Source organism: Orussus abietinus, unplaced genomic scaffold (assembly GCF_000612105.2).
Source record: "Orussus abietinus isolate OABI.00-Male unplaced genomic scaffold, Oabi_2.0 scaffold256, whole genome shotgun sequence".
In the NCBI taxonomy this organism is placed as follows: Eukaryota; Metazoa; Arthropoda; class Insecta; order Hymenoptera; family Orussidae; genus Orussus; species Orussus abietinus.
This window is the reverse complement of record NW_019394401.1, coordinates 57,981-81,675: the sequence shown is the minus strand read 5'-3', so window position 1 is coordinate 81,675 and position 23,695 is coordinate 57,981. Positions and strand designations below refer to the sequence as shown.

The following is a 23,695-nucleotide window of genomic DNA, read 5'->3' as shown; positions in this document are numbered from 1 at the left end:
ATCCACGTGGAACGGATTCTCCGCGCAAATTGAGGGAAGGGTGTATATGGAAGTTCCCACGTCATGGCAAGAGCACGTTCGGAAAGTGAAACTCTTTTTAAAGTTAATTACTATTTACGTCTTAAAATAATACGTAATAAAGATAATAGGAATAAGAAGTGAGAACAATTACGCCAAAAAGAACGAATGAGAGCATTTCCCGACAATTATTCATGTCTAAGAATAATTAATGACATCTAATAACTTTAATTTAGAAGTTTCACTTCCGTGGCATTACTCATATATTTGACGTATTCTCTGGTTTGGTCGAGTCGATCGGGGACCAGGAAGTGGAGGTTCTTCGGGGTATTCTTCAGGGTGTCCTTCGAGGTCCCGTCTCAATAAATGACGGTAAGAGGGCAAGTACGTGAGGTTCGGCGTTCATCGGGCAAATCTTAACAGCATCGCGAGCTCGCCTCTAATCCAGGGTGAGGGACTCCCTAATTAGGTTCCACCTCTTGAGACTTCAGAAGAGACCCAGAAGTGTGCTCCAGCAGTTTCTTCTCCCGAGTGGGAACCGACCGCGAAATGTGATGCCGGCTTGCGGGACTCGCAATTACTACGTGTCTTTACGTCCCTCGCGTGCTCGATTTAACCCTTGCCTTCTGCCGGCTTTCCCGGTCTCGAGGTTTTTCATCCCGTCGATTATGCCCTTCCCTATTCGGCCAGTTGAGCGTGAAATTGGACACCGAGCCACCCCCACGTCGTCCCAGTAATTTCCGATAAATTTGTCATTTTTAGGACCCCGAAGACGGAGCCGATGATCGGTAACCGAGAGATACCTCCTTTGAAAGTTGCCGTTCGACTCGAGACCGATCGATCGAGTCGCAGGAGATCGAACGGATGGATGGTCGGACCGATCGATGGATCGATGGTCCGATCGATGGCTCGAGGTCGCAGGAGGCGAAGGCTGGAAGATGGGAGCTGCGGAAACGAGGGCTCGGCCCCTTTGGCCCGTGACAACCGCACCCATGCCAGGCATTAACACGTCACGTCCATGTTTATGTCCGTGTCCCGTCCCGTGTTCGCCTCCTCTATTTCGCGGGTGCCTCTAACCGATCGCCTAATCGATCGCTATCTTCCGATGCGGCCCATTAACCTTGCGATGCCGGGCTCGGGCCGCAGAGTAGGTAAGGCTTAACCGACGATTTTCGATCTGCGACCGGGCTGAAAGTGGCGATTAATCATGCCAAGGAGACTCTATGCAATATTGAAAGACACTTACGATACCAAACTACCGATGAAAAATTAGACCATGGAAATGAAACATTGGGTAATTAAATTCATGACAAGTTCTAGGGGCGACAGGCACTTGGAGCGCGAATTCTAGGGCTTAAGGTGATGCGAAAGTTGCGTCGAAGGGAGGAGGAGACTCTATGCAATATTAAAAGACACTTACGATGCCAAACTACCGATGAAAAAGTAGACCATGGAAATGAAACATTGGATAACTAAATTCATTACCACTTTTAGGGACGACAGGCACTTGGAGCGCGAATTCTAGGGCTTAAGGTGATGCGAAAGTGGCGTCGAAGGGAGGCAATATTAAAAGACACTTATGATATCAAACTACCGATGAAAAAGTAGACCATGGAAATGAAACATTGGATAACTAAATTCATTACAACTTCTAGGAGCGACAGGCACTTGGAGCGCGAATTCTAGGGCTTAAGGTGATGCGAAAGTGGCGTCGAAGAGGTCTCGTTCGTGAAAGTTTTTTCCAAACGGGTGTACCGAATCGTTTCGATCTTTACAACGTGAATATGGAGGCTGTAAGGAAGGTCCTGACACCCATTTCTTGATATACATTTTGAAAATTTACATTAGTCAAGTTTGAAACGATTCGGTACACCCAATGCGGAGAAAGTTTCATGAACGGCTGACCCCGCGGATGTTACTTTCGCGTGTTCTTAATATTAAAATAAAACTCAGGAAAGCAAAGATTTGGGTTTTAGAGGACCAGGTAGGTGAAGGCACATCGAAGGTGGAGTTTTTGTGACGAGGTGGAAAGTTCCCTCGTTCGTCGGTGGGATTCTAGGTTGGTACCATTTCGGAGATCCTCGAAAAGGGAACCCCACAAAGGATCAGCCCAGGATGGACGACGAGAGTCTTCGGGGACAATAACTTTCCGCATTGGTGCCGTCCCCGGCGAAGGCGCAATTTCCGGCAGAAATCGGCCGACTCGGACCGGCGGTGATCGTTATTTCCGGGATGGCATTGTCATGGAGAGGATGCGACATAACGCGCCGAGTCTCCGCACTCATGGCAGCATGGCGAGCTTTAATGCGACGTCGAGTCGACGTGGCTCGATATCTGGGACCCCAAAGTGCCGTCCGACGTGCAGATCGATTTCCAAATGAAAATTCAGCCGACGCGTAAAATTAAATCATTAACCGGGTTTCCCCTGATTCCGACGTCCCTATCTTCGCGCGAGTTGCGAGTCTCCCTACGGGACGGCGAGATTAGCATGGAAATTCTCTGAAAAATCGAAAAGTAAACCCCGGATATTGGATTCCATCAACAGGCGAAGGGTTAGTATTTTCCGAATTTCTCCATGCCTCGCACCCGGAAATGATATTTACAAAGCGGCCCCTGTACTTCATCGCGGCTTTACGGGATATCTAGTGCATACCGCGAGGTACATGGCACATATCCAGTCCTCGGTCGGGTTATTATCCCCACAGGATTACTGAAATCCACTTACCGCATCTGTGCGTGGGTACGTCAGTATCAATATTTGAGCGTAATTCAGTCGGTTACTTGAATCATGCAACTGTCCGACGTGGACAATGTCGCCCGAGAGTCGGGCTCCGCGAGTAGTAAATTATTAGAGACCTAATTAATCCTCATTTCGGGATAAAAGAGCCGTTTTCATCATTTACCGTTCCGAGTCTCGACATCGGGTGACCAATCAGAAATTCCGCTCAGCAAGTCGAGCCCCATTTCGTTTTCGGCTTTCCTGATAACGAGGCTTCCGTTCAGCTCTTCGGCTTCCCAGTTAACGATCTTCAGGGTCCTCGTGATCTCGTCCGCCTCGAGGTCTGATTTTTCCCCACGATCCGTAGTAATTATTTCATTCTCGTCTTCGTTCTCGTTCTCTGGTTCCTCATCGACCAGAAAACGAACGGTCTTCGTCTCTTTTCTGCTCCCAGGGGAGCCATTAAAATGTCTGTCCTTTTTCAAAATCGGTCCTGACGTCAGCAGCCCTATCATGGCCTCGGCGTATTTCGCTGTTTCGAAGAGTATCGGGTCTATCGATAACGCGCAATAATCCTCGATATTTTCTCCTCCGACCGGGTCCTTCCATTTGTGATAAGGCTTAATGACTTTCGACCTCTCCGAGTCGACGTTCATCCAATAGTTCGACGAGCCGTGGTCTTCGTCGATGGGAGCCTCGGGGATGGCCACGGTGTTAATTTTCTTGCGGTCCAGGGTGTTCAGTCGATTATCGATATTCCAGGTATTGTCGATATCGTTTCTGAACGGGGCTGGGGGGTCGATGAAAAATTTCAGAGCCTCCAAGTGCTCTCGATACTCCCTCTCGAAGTCGATCCTGGTTGACCTCATATTTAGGTCTCGTATTTCTTGGATTTTTTCCGGGGACAATGGCTCCAAGTAAAATTTGCTAGACCCGTCGCTGAGTCTTCTCACGCTCTCGATGGATTTTTGGAAATCGCTTTTCACTGCGTTTTTTGATTTTCTATCCTTTATCAAGTCTCGTTTCTTCGGTCTGTGTCGCGTTTCTAATTTAATTTTCGGCTTCGTAGAGGCTCGTCTCCATGGAGTGCTCAGAGCTCGCAGGACGCTTTGAAATCTCTTTTCTGGGGCGAAACTCGTTCTTCGGGGTGTTTCTTCATGTCCGATACTCGTGGTAACAGGGCGTTTTGTTATTAACAGAGGATCAGAGATTTCGGAAATGTTCGGTTTTTTTGAAGGCCCTGACTCCTCCATTGCGGAGAGACATTCCGAGCACGCCAATAACTTCATTTTTTATTTTATATTATTTTCTTCAAGATCGTTTTGTGATCAATTCCTGATCGAATCCGACTTTATGGATGATACCGCCTGGCCGATATTTCCGCTCTATCGTTATGCAGAACAGTCCATAATTATTCTGATTTTTGGGGTGGATTACGATTTCTGTTCGGGATTTCGCGAATTACATCCCGCCAAAATATCCAATTAATCCTCTTATCTATTTTACCACCTCGTTATGCGATACCGCGGTTATTAATTACCGTGCGCAAAACCAAGACGATTATTTACCCGATAATTTGGGAGCGAAGAGACCATTAATAAAGGGCGGTGGACCAAATTGCACTTTACGTTATGTCACTTTCTGTATTTTCATTAAAATGCGGAGCCAATAGTGCGTACGAGTTGAATAAGGATGCATCAGGTAGATATTGGTCTCATGCATCATTCGAGGACCATTAAATAAAATTACGACTGCAGTTTTAACGGTGGCATGAACAGCGTAGATCCAAGGTTCTATTTCCTATGATCATGTACATTTACCAAAGACACTTTGTATGATCCTGTAAATTATTCTGCCTTCAGGGTCATCGCATAATTTCACGATACCTTTTAGTTCCGCATTGAATTAATTTTCACATTTCACAGGTATGAAACAATTTATATAAAATTTATCTTCCATTATTTAAGCAGCTATTCAGGCCGAACTTTTTATTCCTCTTCTCCTTCCCATTTTTTTCTTCTTTTTAGTGAATTTTTCTTTCATAAACCGTTTTAAATTCCATCTCCACTTCACGACTTTCCATCACTGCTGCATCTCCCACTTATCAGCGCGGTCACATCTCTTGCTCTTCGGCATTAATTTCCGAGCATGGGACTTTTTGAAAACTCGACGACACCATTTCAGCCCTACTCCATCCGCAACTTTTTCATCTTTCCCTCATTTACCCCAATTTGATCGACTTCGTTCCATGCCGTAGCCAGTGCCCCAGGACGAAAGTTCTTCTTCAGAGTCTCGGGAACTTCTAACAGCGCAGGACTACATTACCGCCAATTTCCTGAGTTTCCAGCACTATCCATCGTTCGTTGCACTTCAAAGGATCCAAAAGTGCCATCAACAGTCCTCCATTTTTACCACCCTCGGCACCGGACAATTCTCTTCGGCGCCTATTTTGACTTTGGACGCAGACCTCGAGGTTACTTCTGGCGCCAGAGAAGGTAATTTCTGGGGGAATCCTTCAGGATGCGCTCGTCTCTTCGACAGAACCCTCGAAAGCACTGACTGGGAAAAAGAGTATCGCCTCGTCTTCGAAAACCGAAGAGGGGCTCGGCCGTTCTTGCCGGAAGAAGAGAAGGCGCGCCCCTCGGTCACGTGGCCCCGTCTTCAGGGTTTAATGGTGTTCTTGTACGTGCATAAATTCTGCCGGCACACGTGCACCGCCGTGATGACAGTGCACGGCTATGTCTACGCATGTTTAAGAGCAAATTGTAAGGGCGAACCACTCGACTGCGCACCATGCGAATCTGAATATGCACCGCCTTGCAGACGGATTACTACGGGCTAAACAATTCACCGAGGTCAATGGTCGACCATGAAGAGCACTACAAAATCGCACATCGACAGCTAAATGAAGCTAAAACAGTTCGTTTAAGGTGAAGTGAAACCCCCTTCAAATCAGTCGATTCGAATACAACATTTTTTTTTAAGGGTATTGGACCAAACTGTCCGAAACTTTGACACGTGACTCGTGATCATCTAAGAATTGTCCTGACACGTTCAAAATTTGGATTTTTGGAAAAATTTGTTTCACTTAGCCCAGACCAGAACCAAAATATGCGTCGAGCTCTCATATTTCGAACAATATACAATTATCGAAGACTCCGATATGAGAAACGAAAGGGTTAGGACAATTTTTCGACAATTTAGAACACTCTAGTAATCGATAAACTCGCACTTGAACGGGATAAAGGCAAAAAAAAGTGTTTTATGCGCTTTTATATCAAAACGATGGAAATATGAGGTCTCGGAGTGAAAATTTAATTGACCTGGAAATCACAGATGGCGCAACGTGTCCTCCTGCAGCCAATTAGGGCCCCAGAAAGCACGAATCCAGAGAATTTCTGGAGTTTTACTTCGATTTCTTTATAATTATTGTACGAAAGCGACAGGTGGAGTATGCCACTTAATACAATACCCAATATAATTCGACACAACTGTCAATATAAAAACCAACGTCGGCAACGTGGGCATTTAGAATAATCTTCTTTATCGACGTCGATCAAGTTCCTCGACGTGTTTCACTTCACCTTAAGCCCTGGCACGAAATAATCAATTTCCCTGGAATTAATTAAACAAAAGTGCTGCACACATAACATTTCCCCAAAGAATCCAGCCATTACATTTATGGAAATCTCTCAAAGAGCTAACGGACGTATTTTATCATTTTTGATATAGCACGAATGACGGCACGTGATTTTCGTTTCCATTTACGGAATTGCAGTTATGAATCGATATTCCAATTCCTGGATTGATTTAAACCGGAAATTCAAACCGGACATCGGTTGTGTCTATAAACAAGGTTATCGGAGCAATAGTCAACACAGGGTGGGTGGTTACCTTACCATGCAATTTTGATCATTCCAACCGTGGGTCAGTCTGAGTAACCGATGCGTACCGTGTTGTACACGTGAATAGCTATTATATTATCAAGATGCAACTAATGCGATAGACCCGAAAAGGACGTCTGCGGTGCACAACTTGCACTTCCCAGGTTAATGATACGTCATTAAAAGGGAAAGAAGACTATTAAAGAGAGATAAATTTATCTCTTTTCGTCCGGATTGAAATGGCGCGTACTCGTAATTCCTGTGAAGCGAGTCGTGTCGCTTTTGGGTGTGACCGAATGAACGATCACGAAATTTCATCGAGTTAAGTGGCCACTTAGATCTCCTTAACCATCACCAACCGTGGAAGATTAATTCCCTGCATGCATTACGTCACTTTAATAGAGGGGAAAGAATTATACCTCGGCTCTATTTCCGGGTGAAATTCAGTTTACGTATTTTTCCAGAAAATATTATTCTTCATAATTTTAATATTATCCTGGATATATTTGATATTTGTTATTATAGGTACTTGCATGATCCAATGGTTCGACGTAGCTTGACATTGTTAATGACAAATAATTTGAAAGAAGAAGAAAATAGTGGTGGCGAGATAAAGTGGTCCGACGAAGTGGAGGAAAGAGAAGAGGCTGGGAGAGCCGAAGGAATGTAAAAGCGAACGCTCGAGATCGAGAGAGAGAAGCAAAAGGTCGGGAAGTCTCGAGAGTGTTGAAATAATAATGGTGTCGAGAGACAGTCGGCTGTCGAATTACGAGGAGGAATAGGAGAGAAACGTCGGGGAGAGAGAGAGAGAGAAATGATTCGCTTACCAGTTCCGTTGCTCTTGGCTTCCGTGGAAATTATTCTCAGGCTCGATGTCGTTGACTTTGTCGTCGTTCCTGGAAAGAGGGGGAGAGAGAGAGAGACTTTCGTTTTATTAAACCCAGGAAGTGGTTTGCCTCGAGAGATAAGGTAAATAATAAGTAATCTCATCAAGAACCGATCGAACCTCATCCATTTGCAATTCAAGCCCGACTTGCACCTTCCCCAATAATTCGAACGTTTACTTAACGTTTCCTTTCCCTGAGCCTGATGAGAGTTTCCGCCAAAAATGAGGTAATTACGATTTTACTCAAATAAATAATTCTTATCGAACCCCTTATCAGGAATATACTCACTCTTCAGAGTCTCGGTGGAGGTGCTCTCCTGCAGGCTGCTCTTATAGATCCTCCTCTTGGGCGACCCGACGTTTTCCCTGAAAAGGAAGAATTCCCTCCTTAATTCTACCATATCACTATTTTTAGTTCGTTATAAACGAAACGGGACCTATACAGAGGAAGTTTCCGACATTTCTGATCCGATTTGAGGCGATCCGGAGTTTCTGTCGAGCCATCGACCACCCTCGCCTCCCTCGAGGGTCGTCCCTTCTTCCGGCCCTTATATTTCCTACTTTACCGGAAATAAGCTCGGCCAAGAGAGGCGGATACCTCGGGATAGGTTCGTTGAACCTTCGCCAGTTTGTTCGGAATTTGTCGAACACAATCGAGGCTCCCGGGGCCTGGAAAACGAGGCGCGAACAAGAGTTCGTAGGCGCGCCCCTTCTGATTGACGTCGACTGACCCCGCTGACCAACCGGCGTTTCCGTACTTCCTGTTCCAATCAGTACGAGCTCATTGTACACCATTTTATATCCACGACCCTCCCTCCCTCCTGTTCCTAACACCCCTTGTTTCGTATCTTCCCTTTGGACTTCCTTGGACAACTTGATCTAGATCCCCTTTCGACATCTGGCCAACTTCTTTATACGTAAATTTGGAAAAAATATATATAATTAGACACTTACTGATTTAAACCGAGCCTCAGACGTTCTCCTGCATTGCGCAGCAATCCGTGAGCCTCGCTGTTGGTCAAATTGCGCGTACTTTTCCCGTTTATACTGCTGATCAGATCGCCTTCTCGCACCCCTTGCTGCGCTGCCTTACTGCCGGGGTTTACCTGGAACGAAGGAAGAGATGTGTCGTTAATATCTTTGTTTTGCGACGGAATTATTATGAATTTACATTGTGCGATTATGTAGTACGTGATGTACAAAATGAATAAATTGTAGGTAATGCGTGAGACGTTTTTAAGAGGCATGAATCGACTGCGCCTACTGAAAGGCAACCCGCTCTACGCGCGAGTATGCCGTGAATTCATTCAAGGGGCAGACGGTACGCTTCTCTGCTTAAAAATGCAATTGTTCTTAATACCGTGCTGAATTCAGATTCTAAAACTTACACGGATGTAGGAATAAATTAATAAATATCCGGATTATTTTAAGCACTGTACGCGAATATTAAAAAAAGGCATTTGGGTGCTTTTATATTCCCAGTATCTGATTCTAAATCTACGCTGAAGACGGTATTATATAATTTATGATTTTTTAAATAAAACTCTAGCAGACTCGTTCGCAGATTATTGTCTAATGTCAAAAGTCTAATCTAGTCTGATTCTCACCGTGGTGCATCGCCTGCGTCCACTTGGCGAGCAAAATTTCAGCATGTTGTTGGAAAACAGATTAGAGTAATGGATTTTGCACTAAAAGTCCCGCTGCACTTGTCCAATTCTCTCACGGAGGATAATGGAATTGATTTGACTTTTGGTTGTTGTGAAACTGAAGAGCATGGATGCTATTTCTCAGATTATTTGGCTTGGCTGAATCATCGGCGTGACTGGAAAACGTTTGCAAATACTGATCATGTTTGGTGATCGGAGCAACTCTAGGGTGCAACTTCGACGAACTACTTAATCAGATTGCTATCACACAACCGACCCAGTTGCCTTAAGAGGGCACAGGATATTTGATTTTCAGCGAAGGTCGTTCCTCGTCGATAATTCAAGATTCATACTTCTCGTGGCAATTTCTGATTCTTTTTTCCTTTCAGCGAACAGATCAGAGCGCAGGGAAATAAAAAAGGAACTTTAACGCCTCGGATGTAAAACTCACGGATTTCTTGGTAATAGGTTTTTGCGGGGGTTTCCCCGAAAACTTTCAGGACTGCACTTTGCGAGGCTTTTCCTGAATCTACTCGAACAGCCCGCGCTCTTTATCCGCAAGAAATATTGCCTATCAGAGTTAACCAACTTTCAAAAACCTGGTTACCCGGTTTATACCAGAATTAAAGAGAGTTCCCTATGGGGTCAAGTCAAAAATAAAAAGTACCTGACCACTCCTAGTACACCCTCACGACATTCCCCATATCCCTCGAAATAATCACCACATCCAACATAAATTTATTAAATTAATATCTCCGCTGACTGGGATATCACAAATCGATAAATCTCAAATAAGTGCAATTCTACTGTTCAGAGAACTCCGACTGCAAAATTCCCATTACAGGTGAGGATGCTATTTTTCGTTTCACCCCACACATTAACAGCAAATAACAGCTGTTGAGAGGGAAAACGCGATGGAAAAGTTGTCAGATCTTGAAAGTAAGGATTTTTCCGAAATTCACTTTCTCTTCACGTTGGTAGGTTGTTCCTTTTGTAAAGGAACGACGAGAACTGAGAATCGTGTATAACGTTTCATCCCACACTATCAACAGTGAAAACAGCTACTCCGAGGAAATTTGTATTACAAAGATACAGTGAAAAAGTTGCCAGATTTTGAAAGCAAATGTTTCCCTAAAATGCACTTTCCCTTCACCGTGGACCAGCGCAGATTATTGCTTGCGTAAATGAGCAGTGATAACACAGAATTGTATTTTACGTTTTACCCCACACTTTCAACAGCGAAAACAGCTGTTGAGAGGGAAAACGCGATGGAAAAATTGTCAGATCTCGAAAGTAAGAATTTTCCCGAAATTTACTTTCCCTTCACCTTGGTAGGTTGTTCCTTTTGTAAAAGAACGACGTGAACTGAGAATCGTGTATAACGTTTCCTTCCACACTTTCAACCGTGAAAACAGCTACTGCGAGGAAATTAGTATTACAAAGATACAGTGAAAAAGTTGCCAGATTTTGAAAGCAAATGTTTCCCTAAAATGCACTTTCCCTTCACCGTGGAGCAGCGCAGATTATTCCTTACGTAAGTGAGCATTGATAACACAGAATTGTATTTTACGTTTTACCCCACACTTTCAACAGCGAAAACAGCTGTTGAGAGGAAAAACGCGTCGAAAAGGTTACGAAATCTTGAAAGTAAGAATTTTCCCGAAATTCACGTTCCCTTCACCCTGGAGCGGCGCAGGTTGTTCCTTTCGTAAAGGGGCGGCGAGAACTGAGGAGCCTCGGCGAAGCATCCACGGGGTGCACCTGAGCGGCGCAGGTCATCGTCGTCGTCGGTGTCGTCACATCGACGCCGAGGCCACGAGATACGGTGGTTGGCTGGTGAGAATTATTCCGACTTTCCAACTTTGCCCCCTTTTCTCCCTTCCGCGATTGTTTGCACTCTCCACTTTCGATTCACCCTCGCCGCTCGTAGATCGTCGCGAGGGTCGAGAGCTCCAGAAGGGTGCGGTGCCTCATGAAGAGTTGTGGCGAAAAAAAAAAAGAAAGAAAATATTAACCCTACCCTTAAAGAAGAGAACCACACTATACTTTCCTCGAAAAAGAGGGAAAATAACAGAAGACGGTCTCGAAAAATGAATTTTCGTCGGAAAAGTGCATCGATGGGTGTTCCTCCTCGTTCTATAAAATGTGGAAAATATCCGCAAGTTTCCGTAACGGTTACGGAGAACATTTTCAGCTATAAATGGGACATGGGGGAGAGAGAAAATAGAAAGAGGAACCTAGATATAGGAGGAACAAAGGGGTTCAATTTGCGAGGTTCCGATAAGAGCCAGACTCAAAATGGCGCCGGACAAATGGACACCCGTAAACGAGCGTTTCCAGTCTTCGACTCCCGATTTCGAGTCCCATTGAGGCGGAATTTCGGCACTTTGGCGGGATCGACGGGGAGGAAAAAATGGCAATAAACGTCGGCGTAAAGCACTGTCCAATTTGGCGAGAAGCGCCGCCGGTCGTCGGGAGAATTTCCAATGGAAATCACGTCTGACGGAAACGGGTGGGACTGCGAGGTGGCACGTAGTCGCGGCATGGAAACGAAATAAACGCTAAACGGGACGAGGAGGTATTTCGAGAGTAACGCGTGCCAGGAATTAAAGGGCCAGGCCACCGATTATTCGCGGAGGGGCGCCTATTCTCGCGCCCCGAACGCGCGGAGACAAAGGTTGAAAAGTGGGCGGAAAAGGGTGAATAAAAAAAAGAGAACGTCGGAAAAAGGGGTCGAGACCGGGAAAATCGGGACCGCGCTCTATCGGCGAATCGGATCGACGGGGAGAAGGGAAACGGTGTAAGCCGCCTCGCGAAAATCGGCTCTATCGGGATTTCCACTCGATGAACAGGCCGCGATTCGGGAATACTAGCGGGTACTTTACGGGGTTTCATCGCCCTTTCGCGTTATATCGGCTCGTTCCACCTTTTATCGTTTTTCATTTCACCCTGCGGCACCTATACGCTGACCGCGACCTCTATGCGCACCCTCGATTTCATCTGGGAAAAGTCATTTTAAATCACCGGGGGGAGGATAAAATGATTTTAAGAACCCGGTATAGTGGTCGAAAAAGGAATAACTTTGAACGGACCACCGTGGATCTCTCGCTGAAAAATCGGACTCTACATCCGACAATGATTGCTCCCCTAATTCGAGGATCGCGGTGCCTCTCCTTCGCGCTCGAGGAACCAATTTCGTCAGGGACCGCGGGCAAAGGAGGAAGTTGGAGGTCGGAGCTGGAGATAGGGAACGGACGTACGGGGAGTTGTGCATTTGCCCGGCTTCCGGATATGTCGGGCTCGGATCAAAGGTAAAGATCCTCGACGTCCTCGGTGTATAGAGCAGTTTCCCTCGACCCCGCATTTGCTCGGCTTCCGGGTATGTCGACCGCGAACTACTTCGACGACCGGTCGCTTTGTCTGCCAAAGGCGTCCGCGACTTATTGCTCATTGTTCCCTTTCCCGATCGAGTCGGCACGAGAGGAGCCTATCTTTCCTGCCCGAGCGAATTGCGCTCTCGCCGTTTCCCCAGAAATAAATTCCCTGCATGAATTCCCAGCTCAGTTTACACTTCTAGGTGCCCGAAGGTCTCCCAGTCGTGGCTTAGAAATTAAATCCATAAACTGTATCGAAGAAGTGATAGGCGGTTGACTTCAGGATTAATGGCGCCTCTTCCCGAGACTCGCCAAACCTCCCTCGGGGCATCGTAAGGAGTTCGCTGTTTATTTATCCTTTTTTTTTTATATTATCCCGTGCCCGGCATTATTCATCGGATGGAAATCTCGCAAGGAACCAAGTTTCCATTTGTCAATTTCCTATGCGTTGTTGGTCCAAGGTAAATTATTATAGAAATAGCCCTATCTCGGACTATCGGGCAGAAATGATATCGTGTTCTGGGCGCGGCTTAGGAATTAATTTCCGCGGCATAAAGTACGTTATGGATCCGATAGGCGGTCTATCCCAGGATTAATGCAGCCCCTTGCGATCTCTTCCTAGATCCTCCCTAGGCTATAATAAAGCATCTCTTTCCCTCCTCCCCTCTCGGCGTTATTCGTCATGGGTCGCAATATCTGCGCGCAGTACCGAGCTTACATTTGTCGTTTCGCAAACGAGCGCGATTCCGCGGTAAGCCCTTTCGGTGATAAATCGTTATCAAAACCCCTCCAGCCATTGTACCGGGTATCCGGAAATTACTTCGAGGCACTTGGAGGCCACACGGATTAAATTCCCTCGCGATATGATATCAATAAGGGTTAATTTCAAAATTCACGTTCAAGTAGGTTATCAATAGCAATTTGCAGGAAATTTCGTAAAGTACCGCGTCTTATTCCGTGATTAACGTACACATTCTCGACTTTTCTTTTTTTCAGCCACGATAAAACATCCTTTCCTATATTAGGACGCATTACAAATTAATTTCCAATTTTATCCTGCATATTAGAAAGGCTTAATTTCAAAATTTTCCAAGTAAAGTATCAATTCCAATTGATCATGATAAAGCATCCTTTTCTTTCTTAGGATGCCTTGGAAATTAATTTAGAACATTACATATTAATAAGGGTTAATTTCCAAAATCCCACGGCGGAGTAAGATACCGACCACAGTTTGGGGTAAATTTTGCAAAGAACCGCGTTTCCTTCCGTGATTAATGTACATGTCCTCGATCTCTTTCCAGACCGACCCCAGGTTATGATAAAGCATCCTTTTCTTCCTTAGGATGCCTTGGAAATCAATTTAGAACATTACATATTAATAAGGGTTAATTTCCAAAATCCCACGGTGGGGTAAGATACCGATCACAGTTTGGGGGAAATTTTGCAAAGTACCGCGTTTCCTTCCGCGATTAATGTACACGTCCTCGATCTCTTTTCAGATTCACCCTAGGTCGTGATGAAGCATCTTTTTCCTTCTTAGGATGCCTTGGAAATTAATTTAGAACATTACATATTAATAAGGGTTAATTTCCAAAATTCCACAGCGGGGTAAGATACCAATCACAGTTTGGGGTAAATTTTGCAAAGAACCGCGTTTCCTTCCGCGATTAATGTACACGTCCTCGATCTCTTTCCAGACCGACTCCAGGTCATGAGAAAGCATCCTTTTCTTCCTTAGGATGCCTTAGAAATCAATTTTGAACATTACATATTAATAAGGGTTAATTTCCAAAATTCCACGGCGGAGTAAGATACCAACCACAGTTAGGGGTAAATTTTGCAAAGAACTGCGTTTCCTTCCGCGATTAATGTACACGTCCTCGATCTCTTACCAGACCGACCCCAGGTCATGATAAAGCATCCTTTTCTTTCTTAGGATGCCTTGAAAATTAATTTAGAATATTACATATTAATAAGGGTTAATTTCCAAAATTCCACGGCGGAGTAAGATGCCAATCACAGTTTGGGGTAAATTTTGCAAAGAACCGCGTTTCCTTCCGTGATTAATGTACACGTCCTCGATCTCTTTCCAGACCGACCCCAGGTCGTGATAAAGCATCCTTTTCTTTCTTAGGATGCCTTGAAAATTAATTTAGAACATTACATATTAATAAGGGTTAATTTCCAAAATTCCACGGCGGGCTAAGATACCAATCACAGTTTGGGGTAAATTTTGCAAAGAACCGCGTTTCCTTCCGCGATTAATGTACACGTCCTCGATCTCTTTCCAGACCGACCCCAGGTCGTGATAAAGCATCCTTCTCCTTCCTCTTCCACCGTTTCGCCCTAAGTGCTCGAATAGGCGGGCATTCGCCATGGCTCGCGATAATGGCGCGGAGCTAACAGGGCCCATCACGCTCGTCCACGTCGTTACACTTGTCTTCGGGGTACGAGCTTTTTTCGAGAGGCCATCCCTGCGGGATTCGCGTTTCCACGGAGAACACTCTTACGGAAAGAGGATTACCAGAGACGCGAATCAAAAGGCCCGTTTCCGCGGATCGAAGACAAGGCCGACGAGTGTCTAGGACGGACTCTGAAAACCGAGTGTTGCACTTTAGTGACAGGGACGGAAGCTCGTCTGAGCTTTTCTGGCAGAAACTGCAAGAGTACTCGAAGCTTTCCCGGTATTAAGGTGATATGAAAGTGCGATACGTACATAACAAAAAGTGAAAATATTTATAAAGCTTTTCTCCAAACTGGGTGCACCGAATTATCTGAATCTTTAACACGGGATTATGGAAGCCCTATGAAATAACGCGCTGCTCGTGAGATTTTTTTTTCCAAAAAATGTTCTCCTTATCTCGGACAAGAACCAAGAAAAGATATTTCTTATTTTGAGAAATGAAATTTCGCGGGCAGCGCGTTCTTCCTTAGATCCTCCATAATCACGTGTTAAAGTTTTAGATAATTTGGTGCACCCGGTTTGGAGAAAAGTTTCATAAATACTTTGACTTTTTGGTATGTATATATCACACTTTCATATCACCTTAATATCGGAAGTCGACGTCCCTTGAAGCCCGAGTCGATGCATCTGCCAAAGTGCCATACATCATTAAACACCCTAAAAGAGTGTCCGATAATTGGCGATTCTGGAAAAATTTACGAACCATCAGAGCAAGAAGAATATTCTGGGAACGTTTCGAATATTCGAGGAGAACCCATTTTCAGACTTACGAAACGGAGCCTTATCGGTGCATTTTAAATGACACCAGAAGGATTGGAAAGCCGTGACATAATTCGAGCACGCTTTTGGTGAGGAATAATGAAATAAAAATTATCGAGACGCGGGGACTGCAATGAAACTTTAATTTCAGTTGATTTGTGGTAAGTTAATTCTTTCCCTTGTGATTACGTATGCGTCCCTTAATCCTTGGGGGGTACGTTAATTTTTAAAACCTATTTCTTATCCCGTCGTTTCGACCGAATTGGAGTTCCTTCTGTATCCGGGCTAAGACGATGAGGCATCGAAAAAGGAGGAAGAGGTTCCTTCTCTCCAATCTGCCGGCTTTAAGAGGATTATTGCTTCGGAGGAGGTGGAATTATGTCGAATCGAGTATTTTCCTCCTTGGGTTTCGCTCTTGAGCGATGATCGTTTCCCAGTAATCGACCGGCGATTTTAGAGCCAACAATCTCCGCGAACGCTTCGAGGAAACCGCGCGGGCGGGCTTATCCGAAATATTTTATTAATGGAGATTTCGAGATCTTTCTCTCGAGGGAACACGGAGGCATGCCGAAGTATCCGGTACTTCTTGAAGTACGTGATGGGAATGACTCACTCGAAGGACCACCTCGCGGTTCTCTAGGAATAAAGTTCCCTACCCGGTCACGTAGGCGGGACGAGTCTGCAGTTCGTACTTTTCGAAAAATAGAAATTACCTCCTCCAGGGGAAACTCGCCCTGAAAATTTCTTTCTTCGTTCCTTCATTCTCTGAACATGGAGCACGCGTCAATTGTTACCAACAACGAGGGAGGAATTAACGGAGAATTATAAAATTCATATAAATCCTCGTGGTATTTTATTCCACTCTTCAATTGTTACCAACAACGAGGGAGGAATTAACGGAGAATTATGAAATTCATATAAATCGTCGTGGTATTTTATTCCACTCCTTTCCGGAGGTTCAAAAGTGCAGGGCGATCTCCTGCACGTTGGAATTCTCCGCGGGAAATTCAAATTCTTCCCCTTTAAGCTCGCAGGATATTGCGGCGACTCGTTTACATTTCATCGATAACAAGGGGCTTTGTCGCGCCGGGGGGTTGAGATTTCCCTCTTTAAGGGATTCAGCGATCACCCCTAAGCGTGCCTAAGACTGCACCGACAGGCGCGAGCGGTGCAGTTGCATCGCCGCGAAATCGCCGAAGAGATGCGAAAAAGGTGGAGGAAAAAAAAAAAATTAGAGAAATAATGAAAATGGTGGAACTCTCTCGAGTCGTAAGAAATAATTCACTTTTATCAAGTCCTTCCTCGGGCTGGATATTTTTTATTATTCACGGGGGATGAAGTCTTCCCCTAGAAAGTGAAATGAAATCTCCTTTAGATTTTCTTAGCGTAGGATCCGCGCCACCTCATCGAGTTGGCGAGATTTTCTCACGGTTCGTTAACATTTTCAGCACCGTCGAGGAGGAGGCTTTGTCCCGGGGGAGGGTGTGGGTTTCCTCCCCTTAAGAAATTCAGCGATCATCTGCAAGCACGCCTGGGACCGACGATAAGCGCAGGCGGTGCAGTTGCATCTGCATCGCTCCTCGGGGAGGTAGGCAGGCTAGCCGAGAAAAGAGCGCCCAGGAGAAAGGGGAAGAAAGGATGCAGATGCTCGTTAGGGAGGACGCAGGCTGCATTTCTCTCCGACGCGATGCATTATGCATCCGGCCAGTTCCTTCCGCAGGGGCCGCGCCAGGACGAAGGACTTTAATTAAAACGCAGACCAGGAAAGGCAATTAACGGCCGGGGGTCGAAAGAATGGACGGGTAACGTGTGTAGGTTACTCATGACTCCGGGTTTAGGGTTAATTTTCAGCAACAAAGACCGAGTTGCCTGATTAATGTTCAAATTGACTTTGAAAGTAAATCATTCCAGGGCGAAAGCCCTGCGCAAAGCAAGTCAGTCTAGTGGTAGCTTGCAGAGGATGTTACGAGTTTTGACGTTACGAAATATCCTCCCAAAATGGATTTTTTCCCCACGCTTTATCCCGCAGGGTATAATTTAATAATAAAATTCGCGAAATTCTGGAGTGCATTGGATGCAATCCTAGTAGCATAAAATATTTCTTTTATATTTTCTATATATTTAAGGAATATCGTACATTTTGTATATATTTAGCAGACATTTGAAACATTTGCAAAATATTTACTTAAGAATATTATTTTCATAATATTTGTATAATATTAGCTGCATGTGATTTGTAATATCTTTCTTACAGATATACTAAACATTTCGTTTTATCATGATAGAAGTATTTTTAAAATATTATCTGCCGAATACATTATAAGCGTTTTAAATAATATTTAAAATCAAAATCATACGTTTTGTTCTCATAATGAATTAGCGGAACGAAAATATTGTAAAAATTTCTCATGTTTTTTCGATACCAAATGAAGTGTTCGATAATAATCGTTATAAATGAAAAAATATAATTTCGATACATGTTTCTAAATGATTAAAACTAAACATGTCATTGAGATTTTCAACAAATATTTTAGATATCTTCTAATGAGATCTACGAGACATCTTAATAAATCTGTCGCTTGAGATATTTAGCAAGGATTAGAACATAATATTTAGAAATTATTCTTTGCTACTAGGGAAGTGTCCAGAATTCGGCTCAGAAATTGGATTTAGAGTTAACCCTTTCGTTACCTTGGACGAGATATCTCGCGACCCGGTAGTAGCCGATCAACGCTTTTGACGAGATATCTCGCGATCCGGTAGTAGCTGTATTTATTTCTTCCTTCTAGCTATACGAATAGAATTAGTAATAAAATATATTCATCTAGAATGTCAAAATATTGGTGTTAGAAAGCTAGATTATCGTCAAAAGCGTTAATCCACTACTACCGGATCGCGAGATATCTCGTCAAAAGCGTTGATCGGCCAGTATTGGGTCGCGAGATATCTCGTCCAAGGTAACGAAAGGGTTAATGTACCTGTCAGAAAATGTAAATACTCGATGTAAAGGACGAACGATCTCGCGGATGTCTTTCGGAGGAAGGCCGCTGATTGCAAACTCGACAGAGACTGCCCGTAACGTAACTGCAGTTAGGCGAGTCCGGTTTTATGCGTTTCCGAAAATTCAGGAAACCCCGGCGACCGTCTTGGAGGGGCTCTGAAACCGGGGACAATGCACGGGCTACGTGAAAGCAGCTCCGTTCATTTAGCCTGGAACAATGACCGTCAACGAGGGACCGGACGAGGGATTGCACAAACGATGCACCGCCGATGCACCGCCGATGCACCGCGAGGACGCGACGATGACCAGCCGAGGTGACCAACCAATCCGGAGACGGCTTTGGTCCCCGGATCGGATAATCCGGCCCGGCTATCCGGCACAACGGAATGCTAAATCAACCCGAACAATACCGACACGAGGCTGTCTCTCTCTCGGGAGCTTCCCTCCCCCTCGAATCAGAGAGCCAAGGTATATCGTCGTTATCGGTGACGGCGACGTTGACAGCCTCGAATAATCGACATCTATTCAATTTTTCGAGATTTTTGGAAATCCCCGAAAACCTCGCGTAAAGTCGACCGTGAACCTTGATCTTTTATGTATAAATTGTCCGGCACGATTGAGTGCAAAAACAAACATTCTGCATCCTTGAAACAGGAAACGAAAGGTATTGAGTAATCGACACCTAACGTGTCAAGTATTTAGAAATTTTCTACAGGCTGTATCAATGTTTTAGAAACCCTTGGGAATTTCGGAAAATGTCAGGAAAAGTCGGTCGCCAAATTGAATTTGCTGCGCGTTTGAATTATTCGATAGAATTCCTTTTTTAATGATAATCACCCCGAACGGCGCCAACGTGAGGCTCTTTATCTCTCTTTCTGGAGCTTCTGGCATGAATCCTCTTAAATCACGGGACGAATGTACATCTATTCGCGATGATAACGATCCTGTCATAACAATTTTTTTAAATTTCAGGATTTTTCGATAATTTACAGGGTATCTCCCGAAGACTAAATCGTGAAATTCTGACTTAACTCTCGACTAAATCGCGAAAATATCACGAAAAGTCAGTCGCCAAATTGAATTTGTTGCGCGTTTGAATTATTTGATGGAATTCCTTTTTTAACGATAATCACCCCGAACGGTGCCAACGTGAGGCTGTCTCTTTATCTCTCTTTCTGAAGCTTCTGGTATAAATCCTCTTGAATCACAGGCCGAATGTACATCTATCCGCGATGATGACGATCTTGTCATAACAATTTTTTTAAATTTTAGGATTTTTTAATAAATTTCAGGGTATCTCCCGAAGACTAAATCGTGAAATTTCATTGACAGTGCGTATGAAATATCATACACAACTGACTACAAAATCAGACCGAACAATGACGACGACGGCCCCAACGGCGACGCAGACGGTAGCGAATAATCGATACCTAACGTCACCATGTGAAATTCTGAGAAATTTCACGAAAATTCGGTCTTACCGATAATCACGCGAAAATATCTGATTAACCGAACGTCGCGATCACGAGAAAGTAGGACCGTTCGCAAGATGTGTTCACTGTTCACCATTCGAGAGCGTACTCGGTAGGAATTTCGAATGGTGGTGCATCTGGAGTAATCGGGTGACATTCGATGCGTACACGCCCCCTGGATTAATCGGTGCCGAAAATAGAATTTCATATCGAGGAGGTGGACGCGAGATCGACCCACTTCTCCCTAGAAATTAACGTTTAAAATCGTAGCCAAGACATTTTTAATAATAAAATTATTTAATTTGATTGAATTATGCAAAGAGTTTTGACGAATACCGATGCATTTCGCGCATGTCGAGGGCTGATCGAAAGGTGGCATTTCCCGGATAATTTTGATTAACCCTTTGCACTCAAAAGATGACTCTCAGTAACCATGTGGTTCGATGCAGCAACTCGAGAGGTGACTCTCGGTCACCATTTCGTTTTATGCAGAAACCCGATTGGCAACAAGGTATATACATGTTTGTACAATTTGGCGAAGTGTGGAATGATACCTCTTACTATTTAACTGGGACGATCCTAACAAATAAGGATTTGCCACGTCTAAAAAAAAAAAATTTCATTCCAGACTCGTGATCGAGCTTCTACTTCGACCTCCAGTTTCGACGAAATTCGATCAAATGGAAAGCTACATGTAATTCTAACAGAAGTTAAGAAGGATTGCAAGGTTCGCTCTCAAGGAAATAAGCCCGGCGAAAGACATGAAACATATTACTGCAACAATTGCCCCGACAAGCCGAGGATGCATCTTGGGGATTGTTTTATAAAATACCGTACAAAGCAACAATAGAGTCCTTAATATTTAACAAATTTTCTTCTTTCACATGTAGGGATACATAAAATATTAAAATATAATAGTTTTATACACTAATTTGTATGTGAAATAATTTTAAATTAGCTGTATGAGATTGATCAAGTATGCAGAAAATCGTCTCGAGTTGCTGGTTCATCTGGGGGAAAAAGGCCTTAAGTGCAAAGGGTTAATACGTAATCAAGGTACACCGATGATAATTAGTTGTCCCAGGACCTGCTACAATGCGTTGGCAACCCACTTGCCCTGCATTCCTGCATCTTAATACCGACTGAAATGATTACACCAATAACTGCATTCCTAGCGCAGTTTACGACCTGACGCACTTAATACGTATAATTATCCTCATCGGTACAGCGCATATACAGCTATTCAGAAGCCCTCGTGTAATAACTCTCTATCTAAGGCATTCGAGTTCCCAGTAACCAGCTTTCCTCGCCGTTACTCCTTATCCGAGAATATTAATATTGATAAAACAGCATATACGGTAAAAATTGCCTCCACCTTTTCATAATTCCCCGCGTGGTCAGTAAAAGTAGGAAGAAAAACCCGGAAACGTTTCATAAATTCATTTCCATAAAGAATCCACATTTTCCCGACGATGGCTTTCCTCTCTTACGTCAAAGCAACGCACCCACATTCCTTTCATTCTTCTCCATACGTCCATATTGTTCCGCGACATGTATTACACATTCCATTATCACGGTGCTAAACATATTTCCTCACGCCATCATTTCCACCCATGAAAGCAAGTCACTCTTCCTTCAGTGAAAGTAGTTGCGCCACCCTGTATACCAGTAGCGCACTTTCCTATGTCGCGATCATTCCTCCTCTCCCTTCTCCCATTTACATCCACACTGGCGCATTTCAATTTCCCATCGCAATTATTCCTCTTCTCCTCCTCTCCCCTAGTTCACGTCCATATTCTGCAGCATCGGAACCCGCGTAAACCTCTCCCGTACCGGAACACCATAAAAATACCTTCCTGTCCCCCTAAAGGGGGGTGTCCCCCGTCCGTGGAGGTATTTGCCACAAATCCAGACGAATGACTCGGAGAGCGTGGTGCCGAGAATCCCCCAGGGTTCCCTAGGGATTTCCCTCGGTGGTCCCTCCTTATCGGCATTCCCCAAAACCACGCAAGGAATCCCCGTGTACGGGAAATCAAGGGTAATTGTGACCATTTTTTCTAAACACACATAAGGCGTAAAATAGGAAAAAAATAAAGAATTATACGAATCCCTTGATACAGAGTAATAAATAAACTATTATTCCCCTATCTTGCGAACGGACAAAACGAAGAAATTCATAGAAAATTTCATATGTAGGTACGTGAATAGGTTAATCGACTATTTGTATAGATTTTTGAAGGACTTAATACCGATCTTACAATTGTATCGCGTTACAGTCGTACCCAATTTCTCTAATATCGTTCTTACTAGAACTACAGGGTGACTCAAGACTCGCCCTAAAAATCTGCCGGGGTGGACCTCCGCGATGTCTCGGTCGCGTCGACGGAAACCCGTTTCCCATAGGCTCGTTTGCCGCCATGGCGCGGTCCATTCTTATCATTTCCATTGCCGGGAGTGAGGCCAGATTTATTGCCGAGCCCGATCGGCTTACAAGGGCCTATCGATATTCTAGCCGGGAGGTTGGCCGAACGCACGTGCGTGGATCGAAAGGGTTCCGACCGCGATTTAGCTACAGGGAGTTGCAACTCGACCTTTGATAAGAAACCAGAGTACATTTGATTAGGACATCGGCATACGTTTCAATTGTCCTGCGTACCTTTAATTACGTTATACCGACAAAGGATCGAAAGGGTTGTGACCGCGACCTAGCTACAGGGCGTTTCAACTCAACCTTCGATAATGAATTGGAGCACTTTTGATTAGGACATTGGCATACGTTCCAATTGTCCTGCGTACCTTTCATTACGTTATACCGACATAAGATCGAAAGGATTCCGACCGCGACCTAGCTACAGGGCGTTTCAACTCGACCTTTGATAAGAAACCAGAGTACATTTGATTAGGACATCGGCATACGTTTCAATTGTCCAACGTACCTTTAATGAATGGATCTTATGTCGGTATAACGTAATGACGTTAAACCGACATAAGACGTAAAGGGTTGTAACCATAACCTACCTACAGGGCGTTTTAACTCAACCTCCGATAAGAAATTAGAGCACTTTTGATTAGGACATCGGCATACGTTTTAATTGTCCTACGTACCTCTCATTACGTTATACCGACATAAGATCGAAAGGGTTGTGACCACGACCTAGCTATAGGGCGTTTCAACGCGATCTCCGATAATAAACCAGAGTACCAGTGACTAGGACATCGACATATATTTCCATCATTCTACGTACCTCTCATTACCCCGACATAGGATCGTACGAATCGATGGGATCGATTTCCTTTAATTAATTTGTTTCCAAATTATTCATGCGGTTTGGTCACGGGTGTCGCATAGTACAGGTGCGCAGGTTTTTGAAAATCGAGCCAAACTATGCGATATGCCACCGGCTTAAATATAGGAGGGTGTAAAATTGCGCCGTTTATAAGCCCCTTCGGCGTTCTCCAGTGACGTCATTGG

General features: G+C 44.4%; 1 protein-coding gene across 6 annotated transcripts in view; it reads right to left on the bottom strand.

Moving 5' to 3' along the window:
• Positions 1-23,695, bottom strand: part of LOC105701092 (microtubule-associated protein futsch) — a 110,833-nt gene that overhangs the window by 36,162 nt on the left and 50,976 nt on the right. For 5 of the 6 annotated variants that reach the window (XM_023432158.1, XM_023432162.1, XM_023432160.1 and 2 more), the window contains 3 exons: positions 8,462-8,613; positions 7,797-7,873; positions 7,449-7,517 (listed from right to left, as the gene is read on the bottom strand). In XM_023432158.1, coding sequence (XP_023287926.1) covers positions 7,449-7,517; positions 7,797-7,873; positions 8,462-8,613 — 298 coding nt within the window. Of the gene's footprint in view, positions 1-7,448; positions 7,518-7,796; positions 7,874-8,461; positions 8,614-9,114; positions 9,330-20,232; positions 20,289-23,695 lie in introns of those variants that run through there. The other variant, XM_023432161.1, reaches the window with a different exon arrangement.